The following is an 18186-nucleotide window of genomic DNA, read 5'->3' as shown; positions in this document are numbered from 1 at the left end:
CATCGCACCCCCCCGGCTCCACCGCCCCCGCCGGCTGCGGGCCGGGCGGCGCGGCGCGAGCTCGTTACCTAGCGGCAAGCCCTTGTTCAGCAAGTGCGAGCTTCCCATTGAAGCGTCGGGGCCGCGGGGAGGGAGCCGGGCTGGGCTCGGCCGCTCCGCAACGGCCGCGCTGCCGGGGGAAGCGGGCGCCGCCGCGGCATATGGCGGCCGCTCCGTGGGCGCCCCTGAACTGAGGCGCCTCGACGCGCGCCCGCGCGCATGCCCTCCCCGCGCGCGTCCCCCCGCCGACCGCCGCCGCGCGCACGCGCACTCCCGCCCGCCCGGCTTCGGGGAGCGGCCGCCGCTCGCCGCTGACACGGCCGCCGCCGCGGGCGGGGCTTCCGCGCCTCGATCTCGTGGTGCCAGGAGGGGAGGAGGGATGGAAGACAGCGGGGCGGGAGCTGCGGGCCGGCTTCGTTGGAGCGGCCGGGCCCCGGGGACCGCCCTTAAAATCGCGGTTGCCTTTAAACTTTCCCGAAGTTAAGGCTGTGCGCGGTCGTGCAGCGTCCGGCTTTAAGACTCGCTGCTTCTGCACTGGCGCTCACTGTGCTCAGTGTCGGCACTCGCCGCGTTCAATATTAACGCTCACCGCGACCCCAAAAGATCACGTTTTCTTGTTTTGTCCTCTTTTTCCCCTCCGTAAATAGTTAAAGCCCCCAGGTGCCGCCCATCGTGCAGCCCCGCTCCCTGCGCTCCCCCAGCCATCCTCCCCTGCACACGCCGGGAGCCTCTGAGCTCCGACAACTTCAAAAAAAGGGTTATTTTTGTTTATTTCAAGGGCACGCTCACATACAATCGCCTCACTCCAAGACCCCTCACCAAAAAAAATGGGGTTCTCGCACGATATAAGCTCGTAAATTGCTCTATTCAATCTAAGAAGCCATTACTTATTGTCATTATTAGCGGCGGTGTTTTTTCATCTTCTCCCGTCACAGCGGCCACCGCGCGGGGCTCCCCCAAGAGCCGCCTAAAACGGCGGCGGCGGCGGACGCAAAACAAAGTATCGGCGGCGGACGCAAAACAAAGTATCGGCGGCGCCCCGCGGGTGGCTCAGCTGACGGCGGCTCCGCCCCGCCCCGCCCGGCGCGGGGTCATGGCGGCAGCGCGGGGCGCTCCTCTCCTCAGCGCCGGGCCCGGCCTCCCCAATTCGCTCGGTGACGGCGGAACGGCGCTTCTGCTGTGCGGCCGTCTGCGAGACGGGGAAGCGCTGCGGCCGAGAAAAGGGCGGGCTCAGCCTGCTCGTGGTGGCGGCGGCGCTGAGCAGCCCGGCCCCCAGCACTCGGTGCGCCCTTCAGCCGCTGGCTGACTTTCTCCCTTCACAGGAAGCGCCTCGCTCTGAGGCAGCAGCCAGCCAAGCGCCTCGTGTGTAAAGAAACACGTTTGGCTTCAGTCGCTTTGAAGTGGTGAACCGCTTTATTGACGTCTTAGATGTTAGCAAATAGAAAAATATATATATATATATATATATGTATATATAAATATAGAAAATGGCACCTATCGAGACCTCAGAAAATGCGGATGTGGAAGTACCTCGGGGAAGAAGTTCCCCTGTGAAAAGCAAGCAGCAAAAACGAGGACTGAGAATTGGAACGAGAGCTCAGTTCCATTTTTACAGAGCAGCAGGGCAGGCAGGGACCCCTCCTCAGAGGGGCACGGGGGGGGCACGCGCTCAGCGCTGAAGGCGGAGGGAGGGAGTGTGGCAGCAATATTGTGACAGGGGGACTGCTCCGAGTGAGGACACGTTGGCATGGGGAACAGATGGAGTATTCAGTAACAGGAGGTTATTAATACTGCAGCTTGGGATTCTCTATGCTGCTTCATGAAGGGACTCATATGCTTGCTCTTTTTCTTTCCTGGCTGCACGCAGACCTAAACGCGCACTGTGTAGGTAATGTCGTGCTTGCTTCCCTTCCCTACGCGCACATCACAGATGTGTTTCCTGGGAAAACACAGAGGGCTGGATCCTCAGTAAGTGGCCAACTGTGTTCCTTTCAATAGCACTACGCTGACCTGCACCTGCTGGAGCAGAGGGTTATCTGACCCCCGCTCTGAGCCCTGAGGTCTCTCCTCCTGCTCACAGACAGCTGCCGAGGGCACCTGCTCCCGAGGATACGCTATGAAGGCTCAGGGTGCTAAATAAAATAACTAAGGAGTGGCTGTTCTTAAGAACACGATGCAATGCTGTTTCTGGCTGAGAAAACAAAGCTTCTCCTCTCCATAGCTTCCAGTTGCAGACTGGGTCTGAGAAAATCCAGGGGCAGTGCAGCTGACTCCAGCTACCCCCGCCCATTTTGTTTCCTACGTTTTCAGGCTCGCTCTGGGTCATAAAACAGTCAGTTGTCTTCACATCTTTCAGACTATGATTTGCACAGATACAATATAAGTAAATCTTCCGCAGAACATAACAAAATTCCCATCCTCTTATCACATTTGGGCTGTTGCTGTGGCTTTTAACAGCAGTGTTAAACAGCTGAGAGGCCTCTGTGCTTTGCAGTAAGAATTATGGCATTTTTCAAAGCCCCCAAACTGTTTCTTGGCTTCTTAAGAGTCAGCTGGAAGAACACATGTGCTAAAGAGTAAATACATTGTTTTAAGTGTATCTTTAACAGCCATATGTAAAATTTAAGTGCAAGTTTGATTCCCCTCAGAATCTCCAACCGTAAGGGCGTGACCTTGGGCTTTCACAAATCAGATACATTAGGGTATGGTATCTTTAGCAGATGTGACTTTGAAGGTAGTGAAAGAGGAAGTTTTACTGTTGGACTATCTAAGCACAAGCCAAGACATTGCCACGTGCTTTCTAAAGTGAATAATGAGATTTGACAGTGTTCTTACATCCAGATACTGAGGTTGTGTACTTACAGATGTTCCTTAGTTTGCCACAGGTATGTGTGCATTCACTTAATTATCGAACATGCATCATTCATGTGAATGCTCGTTGTAACAGTTCTTAAAACCATCATTTTAAAACCTTTGCGTACTTTTAATCAAAATGTAAGATTATGTTTCAAAGGAAGATCTCTTAGCTTTTGTCAGTAGTAAATCTTGCAGATTTACTTAGGAGACCCTGAATGGGATTTATGTCAGAAGAAAAGAATGGTTGAATAAAGCAGCCTCAGCATTTCAACTTTATCTTAAAAGCACATGTTTAAAATGCGTGCTCAAAATAAGTCAATGCAATTTATTTATAATCTGGAAAGAAGACTTTGTTTGGATATAAATATTTCCTTAATTCTCTCAGTGAGATCCTGAAAAACATTTGCTAAGAAATCACACATGTACAGATCAGTCTACTTTCATTTTGCAACTGCACAGCAATTGCATATTATAATTAGAGCTGCCTTTTTTTTTTTTTTTTTTTTTTTTTAATGTACTTCCTCTGTGTGAAGCTCCCCTCTGTAAGAAGTTAATACTTTCTGGTTGATGTGAAAGAGAAAGGCCATTCTGCAGAGACATTTTTAGCAGGTTCTGAGGGGAAAATGGAAAAAAAGAATAACTGACAAAAGGAAGACATTTAATGTTTAAGAAATGGTGCTCATCACAAGCATGAAATAAAATAGAGGACCTTCATCTGCTATAGAAAAGAGGGTTTACCAAAGGATCAAAGCAGTAGATTAAAGTTCCACTTAATGAACAAGAAGTTCAGCTGTGTCAAACATTTGAAGTCAGTTCTGAAATGCCAAACGTGCACTGCTCCCTTCTCAAAATGGAATGGCTGTACTAGCTCAGTCCTGGAAATAACAGCCATACAAAAGTGAAAAACCTTGCAGTGTGCTGAATGAGAGGAAGAATAACTTCCCTTCAAACCAGAAAACACAAGAAACCTCTCTCCTCTGATGTTATCTGTATGAAGTGACTAAAGGATTTTCTTCTTGATCTCACCCTCTTCATATAAGTGCTAAAAACACAAGAACCGGGGTGGAATTAAATCCTCTGCATTTTCTGGTTATCATGAAATGAGAGCTATCATTTTCCACCTAGTCAAGAGGAGTTAACAGACCATTTCCAGGAAGGTCTGTGTTCTGGCTGAAGAGAAAAAGAAGATTGAGATGAACAGCAGAAGAAACCTATCGAGAACCATTAGTGGATGTCAGCCATTGTCCATCTGTTCACAATGGAATCTGTCCAGACCTGAAGGAACAACTGCAACCTGCCCCATATGGCTCACTCCCTTCTGTGCTGGCAGGGCTGCTTTGGGGATTTGACATTGTTCGAGGTAAAGGAGAAGCAGCACAATCTGTGCTCCTAGGAACGAACAGCCAATTAACATCACAGAACAAACAGCGCTTGTAACCCACAGGGAGGTTTTTTCCTCACCTGCCTGAAATGCTGGAGCTCGTTCAAACTGTGTAAGTTGCAGAGATCCTATGCTGAGTCTCCTTATTTCAGTGAAATCTTTAAAAATTAGTTACCAGCAAAAGTCTGCAGGCAGTGGGGAGCCCCCAACCAGCCCCTCAACCACCAATGCAGCTGCCTCCAAAGGTGTTCAAAAAAGCACTTGGACAGGATACGTTACACTGAACGTTCAGTTATGGTTCCAGTACAATACACTTCCATCATAACGAACTAGAATAACATTCTGCACTTAGTTCTACATAACTGGATAGTGGCAAGCTACAGCTGAGTGGTAATTTGCTTCTCAAGTCTTAAATCAGGAAGCAAGGTAATATTTTCTGTGTGACAGAGGGCAGTAGGCTCAGGCCCATTCACAGTAGCTATGACATCCAAATTTCTCTTTAAAATTGTACTGTTAAATTGTGCTATCCTCTTTAAAACTGGACTATATCACCTTCTGTGGTGCTAGATTCTGCACACAAAGACACAGCAAGTGAAGTGACAGACGTATCCAAGCCAACTGCACAGATCAAAAAACTGCAAGTCTGTAATACATTTGATAACCTGTTTGATGGGACTAATTTTGCAGGTAATATGAAGAATAATTAGCTGTCCAGTAGCCTAAGCACAGCCAGCAGATGTCCCGAGTGAACTTCCCACTGTGGTACATCTTCAGCAATGTACAAGGAGTACATTCACCCACACTGACCGAAGAGCACAGTGACGCCATTTCCAGAAGAAAGCAGAGAGATGCTCAGGCTGGAGGCTCTATCTCTATGCTGCTTAGGCTCTGAAACCATGAGCAGCTAAGATTTGCCAGCATTACTTCAAACCTGAGGCAATTTTCTGCTCAGAAGTGGGATTTACTATTTTGAGCCTGGCACAAGGCTAAAAGCAGCCGTAGGTGGCACCTTTAAAAATGCTGTGCATACAGTCCAATTTGGACTGGCAGTAAGCTAGCGGTCTGTGCTGTAATCTAATTTGCACTGTGCTACGCTCTACCTTTTCCTTGGTTCCCTTATAACACACTTTAGATCTTGCTTTTGTCAAAGCTACACAATAAGTAGCCAGGAAAAAAAGCTATCGTTGGATCAGAGATTATTTCAAAATTGTCAGGCAATTATATTCACGCTTACAAACATTATTCATTCATTAAGCGGTTAGAAAATATCATACCATCATGTTTGAAACATACTGAGAAACTGGAGACCCCAACAAAAATAATTTTTGAGAAGGTATGAAATAAAAACAACATCTCCCCAAGTATTTATCTGGAGATGTTTCTCAAACTAACCCAGAGGACAATGCATCTGAAAAACCTGGAAAGATCCTAAAGGATGCAAAAAACAAAGCAGTAATCATTGAAAATATCACTTTGCAGTCACGGGCCTTGAATGTGACCATACAGGAGAATTACAGACATTTCTGACACTGAAGCAAACACTCCTGCTTTGTCAAATTCAGTTGGGATCATTACAACTTATTAGACTTACATTTCCTCCTCTTCCAGACTGAGGCTCTCAGCTTTGTACCCAGTTTAACACTGCATTACCAGCACTCCACTATCACCCGACAGTAAGATAAGAGAATGGTTCATTAGTGAGAAAAGTGACCTCGAGTGAGTCATCACACCCGTGCCTCAAACACACATCTCCCCGCAGCGCCTTTGCTTCCACCTCCATACACAATTAAAATCTGATAACAACGTGGCGTAACAGTCATCAGCATTTGTACAGACACCCTCAGTAACTTTCAGACTGCACAGCAGCTGTAACAAGTGGCAGAAAACGCCTGGAACACCAAAAAAAAAAAAAATCAGGTACATTTATATGAATGTAGCAAGATCTGCCCATAGATAACTACTGAGCGATTTAATGGGCTATAATAAAAATTGTAAGCTCTAGCAGCATTAATTTTAACTTGTTTCAGTTTCAGTTTAAAATTAGTATATCCAAAATTTTGTAATAATACTGGAAATACCATTCCATAATAATGTAAAAAGAAAAACCAGTAACAACCCCCACAATGGCCCTTCGTACTCTAAGAAACCAGGAAAATTAGAATGGAGAGAACAGTAAGAGACGGTCAGAGAAAATCAATTCCATAGTTACAACATACAGCCAAAGCAATCCATAACAGGGAATGGTCGATGATTTTGGAACAGTAAAAAGAAACTAGCAAGGTTTCATGAGTAAAACGCACAGCCCATTGGTCACAGGAACACATTTTATATTTGTGTGCCTCCATAAATCTAGCAACAAACTAATACCTTTATACCTCTCCTAACATGGGTACAGTTATCTAACAAAGGCTTTATAGGCAGTTATTTGGAAGTACGCCTTTTTTTCTTTTACTAACCCAAAATAAAGGTTCTTGTACCATTTTTTTGCACTTAGCCATCCTCAATGTTTAAATCTCAACAGCTGAAAAGTAAGCTGCAAGAACCATCAGCATACAAGATACAACTCCAGGACTAAAAGACAGAATTACAGAATCACAGAATCACTAAGGTTGGAAAAGACCTATAAGATCATCCAGTCCAACCATCCACCTATCACCAATGGTTCTCATTAAACCATATCCCTCAACACAACATCCAAACATTCCTTGAACACCTCCAGGGAAGGGGACTCCACCACCTCCCTGGGCAGCCCATTCCAGTGCCTGACCACCCTTTCAGAGAAGTAGTATTTTCTAATATCCAGCCTGAATCTTCCCTGGCGCAGCTTGAAGCCATTCCCTCTAGTCCTATCACCAGTTACACGAGAGAAGAGGCCGACCCCCAGCTCGCTACAACCTCCCTTCAGGTAGTTATAGAGAGCAATAAGGTCTCCCCTGAGCCTCCTCTTCTCCAGACTGAACAATCCCAGCTCCCTCAGCCGCTCCTCGTAAGGCCTGTGCAAACATCAGTTTACATGGCGATAGGGTAACTTCATTTTGAAAAAGCTCCCTTTGTATTGCTAAATAATGCAAAAAGAGAAAACCTGTTATTCTAACGAAACTGTGACTTGATCACACTACTATTGTAATACGCAGCTTCACCACAGGAGCTGATTCAGATAGGTGACCATCAGTATCAACAGATGTGCTGCTACTTGAGTTCATACTTCCCGCCCAGTGCCCTAACTTGCAGTGAGGCAGCACTTCAGCACTGCACGTTATGGTATCACGTTTAGATCACTGGATGAATTTCCCAAAGTTATCCTGTTACAAGAAGAAAACACTGCAGGGAGATGCATCTCAAGAAGCGTTTGCCAAACCCTAGTCCATGGAACGGCTGAACTCTCGCACACGGTGACGCAGAACGCAACAGCTGTGTGCTGAGTTTGTATCACAGCACCTTACAGCTGTAGTCTTACACATCTTTGGGAGCCACACTGTGTCCCAGTGACCACTGCTCGTGGTTTCTGTTGGGTCAGGCAGGTTTGGTGAGGCTGCAGTGCTGGCAGCATTTGTGACTCGTGAGGACATTGTGAAATGCCCACAAAGTTCATCGTGATCTACAAACAAAAGAGACTGTGTTAAAGAAAAGAGCTTTCAGTGATAGCTTTAAAAGGTAAATTTCCTACAGCAGTGGACTGCACAGAAAGCTCTGGGAATGTCAGCTTCAGCTAGCACACCACCTTGCTTATCTCACTCTTTTTGTTTTGTTTTGTTTTTTAATTTCTCCTGTCAAAACAATTGCTCAGTCCCTTTTTTATGAAGCAGGGCACTTAATATTCCTCTTCTGTAATGAACTATTATTTCTCACTACACGGATGTGCCTTGTGAACTACGAGGTCACAAGAAACACATTAAGCAATTAAAAAAATCAGTAACACCAATGCAATCAAAAATCCGAAATGTTTTTATCAGCTAATTCTAGGGAACAGCTTTGGGTATAGAACCACAAAATATTTTTTCCTTATTTTATATTCTCATGTTTTATTTTGGCCCTATCCCTGTGATCAGAAGAGACACTGATACCAGAATCAGCTTTTATTAATTTGTATTGCTTTACGTATCTGAAAGAATGGTCACTGCACAGGCTTCTACATCGCTATGGGAAGAATAAAGTTCAGCAGACATACACAAAAAGGGAAATACTGCCACATCTTTGCAAACAGATTGGGCTCCTAATTGAAATGATTTGATACGCCTTATGAACAGTACAAGTTACGGCACAGATGCGGAAGTTACCTTAAGGAAAAATGTTCTTTAACTACTGGAGGCCAGAGACTGAGCTGTAACAATAAATAAATGTATATAGATCATGTATAAATAATTAATTAGATTTTCCTGAAGAACCTGGAAACAAATGAGAATACTTTGTGCGTGGCTGTACTGTGCTGATCTCTAAGTAAAGTGGCTTCTGAAACCCGTGACCCAGAAAGGTTAAAGTTGGTGTCGTTCCCAGAGGCTGCACCTACGTGATTAACATTACAGAGGCACCCACACCAGAGAGAGCTATCACAAGAGAAGAATGAACATAATTCATGGAGATAACAAACAGTCTAATGAAGAAAAAAAAACCAAAACCACCAAACCACGTTGCCTTGGTTCAATTAGAGTATTTTGAATGTTCAAGCATTATAACTGTAAATTTGACAAAAAAATGAAGTCCTGGGAGGATTTGTTGTATGCTGTGGTCTTACAATTACAACCAGAGTTGCGTTCTCAGCCTCTTTGTGGATCTTTCCTGACAAGAAATATCCAATTGTCCCAAAATCTATGGATGGTTTGAGATGTAGACAGATGTCTGTGAGGCCATAGGCTGAGGTCATCAAACTCATCTCATTTGTGACCTAGGGCCTCATCTCTTGGTGGTCTTAAAAAAAAAAAAAAAAAAGGAAAAAAAAATGGAGGAGGGAGAGAGATGGAGAGGATACCAGTGAAACTGTTTGCTAATTTACCCAGAAAACTGTTCTAGTTCATTTTTAATCTGGTAAAACGCTCACATTTTTGTAACACGCGCATCCTACATGACACAACATTGGGCAGAAATAATTTTGCTCATCTATCATTACAGTGCAGCTACTCTTTCTGGCGCTGTTATACCCTGAACATCTAACCAAGAAAGTTTTCAAGACTTCCTATTTAAATTTCATTTCAAAGATGGTTTTATTGTACTACATGGGTGAAAATTCTTGATGCGTATCCATATTTTACACAAATCTGTCTCAATTTCTCAGTTCTTTAACCATCCAAGGAAAAATGCGCCGCGCCGAAGCTGACATCATTCCCGCTGCTGAAGGGGAGATAGAATTGGGTCTCTCAAAGCTGGAGGCAAAATACTACAATGGCAACAAATATTCCTTGTGTATACATCACTGGAACGGCTGTCTCTGCTGGGCGCTGAGTGTATGTTGTGGGGCACAGAACGGATTCAGCAGGGATTTGTTTTTGTTCGAACCAGTTCATGTGTGTACGTGGCACTCAAACAGCTTATTTTACAATCACTGCTACCTGCTCCCTGACCCCACAGATGCCTTCCTGCTTGAAACGCTCCTGCCATCAACACTCCAAAATACTATGAAAAATATATGTATGAGTATATATTGCACAAGAGTTTCTATGAAAAAAAGGCAAAGATATGTTGACATTAAATTTTCTGGATTTTTTCCCCTTTGATAGCTTCAGGGTAGTCTGAATTTTTACATATAATCCGCTGTTACGATTACCATTATTTCTCTTCTGCTCTTGAAAAGAAGGAGAAAAGGAGAAAAAGGTTTTTGTACAGGAGCATTAATAGTTCCACTTGCCCTGTGGCAAGTGGGGAAAATATGTCAATGTGAATTATTGTACTGTCTCCACGGATCAAGATTTCTCTTAGTGCTTTCAGAATTCCGCTAACAGAAACAATTGCTAAGAGCATTTGCTACTTAGCCTTCTATGCTGGAATCGAATGAGACTGCAGGATCAGCTAATGCTAAAATATTATCTTTTACATTGATTTTCTCCCTCTACATTAACCGAGGAAAGAAACAGCTAAATAATTTCTGCCGGAACGAATGACATATCACCCTCACAAGGACATTCAAAGATTTTAAATAATCAGGATAATTACAAAAACAGAATTTTCAGCAGCTCACAATACCAGAAATGTAAGAACATCACAGTTGATTTTACTCCCTCCTCAACCAAACAAACTGTACTACATATTCCACTCACTGCACACTGGGTTACACTGTGAATGTAGGATCTTTTTTCCACATAAACCGAGAACACCCACACGGATGCATTAGAAAAAGTAATTCTAATTTTGTGTAACCCTGCAAGTGCAGTCATATTCATGCCGAATATTAACAGGGAGGTGCCATGCCCGTTTCCTCTACTGGAACACTACTCTATGGGTATTCATTAAATACATTTTTGCATCTCTTTTGATATCAGATAGGATCTCTATTAATAAAGCATGATTGCAGAAACTGATGGGCCACTGGGCAGATCTGGTCTGAAATTTTATTTCTAAACATCTTGATCTGGCAAACAACAGAGCAGAACAAGGCTGAACAGCTGATGAAATCCAGACCCCGCAAAGTGCACGTGACTGATTATTTCTACCAAACAGCAAATTATTGTCACTAAAAAATAATCACCTAGATTCATAAGCAACTAATACTTCACCACGAATGTGTAGTATCTTAGAGCTTTGCAGAGTGCCTGACATTCTGGTTAAGCATTAAGAGTCAGTTAGACCACAGAATCACGTTAAGGTTGGAGAAGACAACTAAGATCACCCAGTCCAATGCCATCCCATCCCCCCATGCTCACTGACCACATCCCTCGATGCCACATCTCCACGTTTCTTGAACACCTCCCTCCAGGGTTGGTGACCCCACCACTCCCTTGGCAGCCTGTTCCAATGCATTACCACTCCTTCTCAGAACTTCCTAACAGCCAGCCTGACCTTAGGACATATATGTCAGTGAAAAACTCTGAACAGAGAATGTTTCTCTTGGGTAACTGTCATCATCTTCACCAATAAAGTGGACACGTATAGAAAAACTTTGCCAAAATGACTGTGAACATCACAAAACCAGTAATAATTATGTGTGGAAAATAATAGCAACAGAGCAATCCCAGTCATTTTGGATTACGGGTAAAGGAAAACCACACAAAGCAAATCTGGCTTAATAAAACCAGGATGGAAAGCTTTGCCATTAGAAAAGACTACCATCACACTGACAGTATTCCTTCCAATAGTTAAATTCCAGTATGAAGAAAATTTTTGCTACTGTGATGGGGTTACTGAGGAAAATAGTTTTGCTGCCAAAATCTTACACAATAGTTGGTTATTGCCCCACTCCCTACAGGCAGGGACAAAATGGGTGATCTCAGCCTTTCATGGGGTGTCACCTTAATACAAATCTCTCCCTGCTCATGATACCCACTAACAGGAAGCAATTATCACCAAAAGTTCTGATGAAGATGAATGCCAATTACAGATAATCATAAAGGAGAAAAATTCCAGTAGAGAGCCCATGGTGGCCCTGCTGCAGCCACCATGCTGACTGACAGATTTCAGCCAGATCTCAGTGGGAAGCCCCATGCAGAACCTGAATTATTCAATTTCAGGGACTTTTAACACAAAATTCAAAATGAGTTGGTTTTACTGTTGTTAAATAAGTAAAAGACTTGGGCTCTTGCACTTCTCTACCCCATGTATGGAGTTCGACCAGTTAGCAGCTCCTTTGTCATGCGCTGCAAGACTGTTCTTGTACCTGAGCAGCAGAACTGATGGCTGTTGCCCATCAGTTTTGGTGTTTAAGTTGCTGACAACTGCATTGATGACACAGCACGCCCGTTCTATTCAGCATGCAGAGATGTTGCATAAGATGGAGCCTAGAGGAGACTTGGCAGGTACTCTTGTAAGGGAACAGAGGCATCCTCTAACTGGGAGAAATCAGACACAGTAAAGCACGAGCCAAGATTCAGGAAAAGTACAATCAATTCCTGACCATCACCAGCTTCCTGTCACCCTTGTCACTCTAAATCACCTCCCTTCTATGTATGCAGATTCTTCATCTTTAAAATATGTGCAGTGTTCACTTATTAAACACTCCTGTTTGCTGTGAGAGCAAATCTGTAAAATATTTACATCTCCCATAACAACTGAAGAGTCATTCTCTGTATGCCGAATGAGCCCAAGGACAGGTATGCAGTCATCCTTGGTACAGGTCTCAGTTGTGTCAGCAATGCGTCATCATTCTGGACTGAAAAGGGAACACAGAACTTAGATTGTGCTACCCTTAAAAATAAAGATCTAGAAGAATGATCTGTAAGAAGTAATATATTGCCTGCAGCTTGCACTCACTTCCCCTGCTCTGTCTCATGCAGTAGAGCTCCCAATGTTCAGTTAACCAAAGTTTCTACTCCTAGCAACAAACCAACAATATAAATCTGCAGATCTGTAAATTTTCATTTGTTTTACTAAAAAATACCATATGTTGGAAATGTCACGTTGAGGAGACTCACACAGAATTGTGTGCATGTTTTACTACACCTCTTAATGTCCTGTTCATGTCCAACATGAAGAGTGGGATAAGGTGAGCGAGGTGTGATCCTTTGTCAAGTCCAGAAAGGAAAATCCTGGTAGGTCCAATTTAGGATAAAGTTTGCTTTCATCTCAACACAAAAATGCTGTACAATAAAAAGCAATTTGGGAAACAAAACTCTAAAAATGATGACAACTCAGAAAAACCCTTAAAGGATCACCAAACAGTCACAAATTATTCATCTGAAGACACAGAGAGGGAAGAGCAGAAATTAAGAAATGGTATTAATCTGTCAATGAAACATTTTCACAACCAAAAGTTACTCTTGTTGGAATCAAAAAGACTGTTAGTGAACTTGAAAACAGCATATTTCTGTATTCCAATTTATTTGGAAAAGTACACAGCAATTTTTTTTTTTTCTCTTTATGGATCAGGCCTTGATGCTATTGAAATCAATGAAAGTTTGCCATTAAGGTGAATGAGACCCAAACATGCTAAAGACCAAAGCTTCAAGTTTAATTAGTAACTATTTACTACACAAAATAACAATTAATTTCTGCCTCCCAAAGCTCTAAAATAATTATGATCGTGACACAAAGGTCACTGCTTCTCAGACAGTAGTTTTCAGGTGGTTAAACTGAAAGACCAGAGGGATCCAATTAAGCATGTAATAAACTGTAGAGGACAGCAGAGTTCAGCATGCCAAAATAAACTTCAGCTCACAGCTGTATCAGATTTTTGAAAGATTTTCAGTAAAATAAATCCATATTTAATTAGCACGTTCGCTCTAACTGAAGAAATAACATATGCCATCATAAAGTAAACGTTTAAGTCACCACTGTATGCTATTGTGGATATTGCCTGCTTTAAAATGAACCGTCTTTGCAGCTTATTTTGAGAAAAGCACAGACCATAAGGGCAATCTTCTGCTTCCCAGTGTCTCAGCCACATCCCCCTGCCATCAGCTGTAGGCTCCGAAAGCCGAAGCTGGGTTACCCTTTCCAGGGAAGCCCTCCCTTTCAAGTCTCAACACGAGATGGGTTTTCCCAACACCATCCCTGCATGTCAGGGCAGTGTTCTGAAATTCCTCCTGGGCAGCCTCTCCCTCCTTCCAGCCACGCTCTGCCCTTTTGCACTGCATCTCCACAACACGGCCCCGTGCTGGTTTGCACCAGCATGCTCACTGTCCCAGACACAATTTGGGTGGCCACTCCTGCACCTGGAGGATGCTGTCCCCAGGCTCCTGCCAGCTCCTGGGCTCCCCAGGCTACTAAGCAGCCTCCTGTGAGCTCCCACCTATCAGTGCCCAAATCCTCCCTTCTTGCATCCCATTTCAGTGCCGTCTCCCTGTTAGGTCCTCAAATTTCCAAGAAAACCAGAGCATGTACAATGAGCCCCTCAAGCTCCAATTCACATATATTGATTGTTTCCTGAGCAATTTCACAATTCCATGTTTCATTCAGAAAAAGCTGTTTTGTTTTTTAAACAAAGCCTAACTTAAGAAACATTACCATCTATTATGGGACTTGGATGACAGCACGCTAGTAGCTTTTAAAGCTCTACTGGGAGTGAAATTACGGCTCCTGTGACGAGCATGGCTTCTGAAATTTAATTTGACAGTTGCCTAATTTTCAGTTCTTATCCATTCTAAACAGTATTAGCAACGATGTGACTATTCACAAAGAAATATCCATTTTGTTATTTTTAGAGGAAAAAAGGTAACTTGGGCAATTAAAAGAACAAACAAAAGCAAGCCCAGAAAAAAAACCACCCTGCCTAAGGAATATTTCCTGGAGTCTTCTCTTCTGGCAGCCACACAAGTGCCACTCTTTGGTACAATCCATGAACATGGTAATGAAGCCATTTCTATAAATGACAATTTGGTAGCAGATCTAGGTAACAGGCATAGCTAGGTAAACACACTGCACTTAAAAATCGGATGATGGTAAGAACTGGAGGTTCTGAGTGCAAACCTCATTACTTAAAAACGGTTCAATCTGCTAAATGTTGCTACGAAAGAAAGATAATTTAAACCTCCAGCAAGCACGAGTGGTGGCAAACTGATTTTTGTTTCAGTTCAGATTTTGTTTGGGTTAAATAAAATTCTAATAGCATTCATATTTTATTTAATAGCAAATAAATGGCCCTACAGATGAAAAATGTGGCCATATTATCAAATATTCGTTCATAAATAATGCATGGAAATATTACTATACTGATGACAGTTATTATATTGATGGCCTTTTCATTCCTAATCACTAATTTCATGTAATTTCTTAAAAGTACATTTCACAGGAGTGGTTTCCATGCGCATCACCTCAAACCACAGGGACCAAATCACAGCAGGGATTATCTGGCAGAAATCACTGCACTGAGTATGGAGAAAAAAAAAAAAAGAAAAGAAAGAAAAGGAACAGATGGCAGCAGGCCAAGGTGCTTTGTACCTGCAATCAGCATACCTGCAGTTTTTAACAACGCTGACTTACTCTGCTCCCTCCCCACGTGAAGGTGTTGCAGGCAGGACCTCGTGTTGAAACACACAGCACAGAGTGCTGCACCCAGCTGCCTCTTGGCAAGGAAACGTGGGGAGCTCTGCAGTGCTCCCATGGGTGACCTCTACCTGCCAAATCCTCCCCGGTGGCTCCTACAGCACTGACAACACACAGGCTATGGGCAGGTTTGGGTTTGAGTTGTTGGCGTGTTTTCTTTGCTATAGCAATGAGAGGATTTGAAACTGGCAGTGACTACAGTGTCTGAAATAATCTTTTTTCAGCTGATAGAAAGAAAAAAACAAACAGTTTTTTGGGAGAAGGATTTTTAGTGAAAACCTTTCAGTATGGTGTTGCAATAGTACTAATTTCAACATACAGTTGCAACAGATGTGACAACAGTACGTGCTGCTCTTAACTTCAGTGTTCAAAATGGCTTCATTGCGTATTTTGGTGACTGCGAGATAGGATGAGAGGAAAAAAAAATCACCTTGTTGAAAGTAACCTTCCTACATCCTGCTTCTGGTGGAGGCAACACAGGGATCTGTTGGATCCTGATGATGTTACAGAGCTGACTGTCTCAGTTTGTCTCCTGCATAACCAGACTGAAAGACGCATCTGAAAATCCTCCCAGCAGCTTCTCAGAATGCAGATTTATGCTTTCTACTTATTCTGTATCTTGATCACAATTTCAGAAACCAAAACCAGAAAAGTACGTGCTAATTTATGTAAGAAATTCATGAGTTCCAATCAGACATCGCAGTAACTCCAGAGAACACACACAGATTTCCCCATCCCCACCACTGCAGTGAAGCAAACACCACGGTCCTCTTGGAAGAACACCCTTCAAGCTTTGAAGCACATCCTAAACCTACATGTAAACCAGAAAAGGAGCAAGCCCCAGAGCTCAGGACCACATCCTCCTCCCTCTCTTCTCCTGTATCACATGAGCATCTACTTACTTGCAACTGCAGGGATCAGGGAGAACTGCTGATGTCCCTCTGCTGTACATCATTGCTTCCTCATCTCAGCATCATCCCAAATTCTCAGCTTCATACTTGTCTGTCCTCCTACCTCTTGCTTTCTAAATGTAATCTAAACTTGGTAATGCTGCTCTTGAGAAGGGAACAGAAAAGGCTTTTAGCACAGAAAAAATGTTCCTGAGATGTATTGCATGCACACAGCACAGCCAACAGGGTTCATGACCCTGAACTGCTGAAACTCACCCCACTGCTCAGTTCTGAGCCCAGTGTGGGGTCCTGAAGGACTTCTACACAACCCAATGGAAACCATCCCATGAAAACCAGACAGAGATAAACCCTACTGCAGAACCAGTGGTCACCAAGCACTCCAAGCAGGCAGGCAGACCCAACCCAAAGTCAGCTCAACACCTACTACATCATGTACCACCACAGCTAAGCCCATATAACCAGTATTGATTCACAGCCTGGAAAATAATTACATACATATCCATTCTTATTTACAATGTGCACTTGGTAACAGGAGTCTTTGTATTTCTGCCTTTGCTTTAACTGCACAAATATTCTGACACTGGAAGTTGCACAGGAGATGAGCAGATATTGCAGATCAGTATTAAAACAAAATACCCTGAGGTTATCAAATTGACTTGAATTATCTGCCTGGTTCCCAACAAGGAAATTCCTCCTTGTGAATGGAGAACATTTCATGTTCTGCAGACACTAAGGGTAATGCAGCTGGGTCATTCCATTATAGAAAAGCTCGAGGAAGTAAATATGTACCTGGAAGGTTGGCAACTTACAAGTGATTTGAAGAGGGAGTGAGCTGTGCAGAAGGTATAACCAGGATCAAAACAATTACTTAGTGGATTATTATTACTTCAAAGACATAGAATAGCACAGAATATTCCCCTCAAAAAATCAGACCAAAAAACATTGTGCTGAATGCTGTATAAAGCAAGGGCAAAAGGAGAGGACCCCTAAAAACTTTTTAACCTGAGTGTAAAGCAAAATAAAGTTTCAAAGTGTTCCTCGGATATCAAATAAATTAGAACATTAACTGAGTGGCATCTCAGAAATCTCTTGTGGGAAGAGACAGCTCCTCCTGTAAAATAAAAACCCACTGAAAACAAAATTCTGTACTGAAGATCACACACCACACCCAGTATCAAAGTCCTTACAGCAGATAAAGGGAAACAGGCTATCAAGATATACACATATACACATATAATTGTGCATCAAAAAACTCAACCAGCGTTTGGGCAACAAAGCACCCCTTCAGCAGATACAGGCAGGCCATCTCTCAGAACGTTTAAAGAGGAGTTTATCATTCTTGTACGAGACAGAAGCATTACGTTTTAATTGCAAGCCTTTATAGCCATGTAACAAAATACTTTAATAACGGAAAGCACAAATGCCATGATTAAAATACAGTCAATCTTACTAAGCCACGCTGCAGTCAAACGCGGGGAAGTAATTCTTTTCCTGAATTATTTACTGCAGACATTTGTGAGAGGCAATGTGCAATCGCCCCTTCAATCTGCGCGTCCTGCCTGAACTTCACCAGGAGGAGATCATGACGCTAAGCTGACAGCACACACAAAAGGAAGAGAACAGTGTTTGCAAAACAAATGCTGCATTTCTCCCTCCTCGAGTCTTCCTGGTGATTAGTACTGTGTCACTGCAAGAAATGTAATTCAACAGATCCTTCAACACATTTCTTGTTGGCTTCTGCTTTAAGAAGTGGGACACGCTCCGTAGCAAAGAGGAGACAGATGGGTTTGGTGCAGAACTGCTTGTGCTGACACAATGCAAAATGAAGGTGAAAAATTAAAATGGAATGAATCTGTCAAAAGATACAATGAGATA

General features: G+C 43.2%; 1 protein-coding gene across 4 annotated transcripts in view; it reads right to left on the bottom strand.

Moving 5' to 3' along the window:
• The window catches only part of CTBP1 (C-terminal binding protein 1), a 219733-nt gene that overhangs the window by 60887 nt on the left and 140660 nt on the right, over window positions 1-18186 (bottom strand). The window contains exon 1 of one of the 4 annotated variants that reach the window (XM_031588252.2): window positions 69-250. The exons of the other annotated variants lie outside the window; for them this stretch is intronic. Within the exon in view, the coding sequence (XP_031444112.1) occupies window positions 69-108 (40 nt within the window). The 5' untranslated portion in view covers window positions 109-250. Of the gene's footprint in view, window positions 1-68; window positions 251-18186 lie in introns of those variants that run through there. 4 annotated transcript variants of the gene reach the window in all.

The sequence above is a fragment of the Phasianus colchicus genome, chromosome 4 (genome assembly GCF_987193195.1).
Source record: "Phasianus colchicus chromosome 4, bPhaCol1.hap1.1, whole genome shotgun sequence".
NCBI lineage: Eukaryota > Metazoa > Chordata > Aves > Galliformes > Phasianidae > Phasianus > Phasianus colchicus.
Note: the sequence above shows the minus strand (reverse complement) of the source record. Positions and strands in the feature narration are given on the sequence as shown.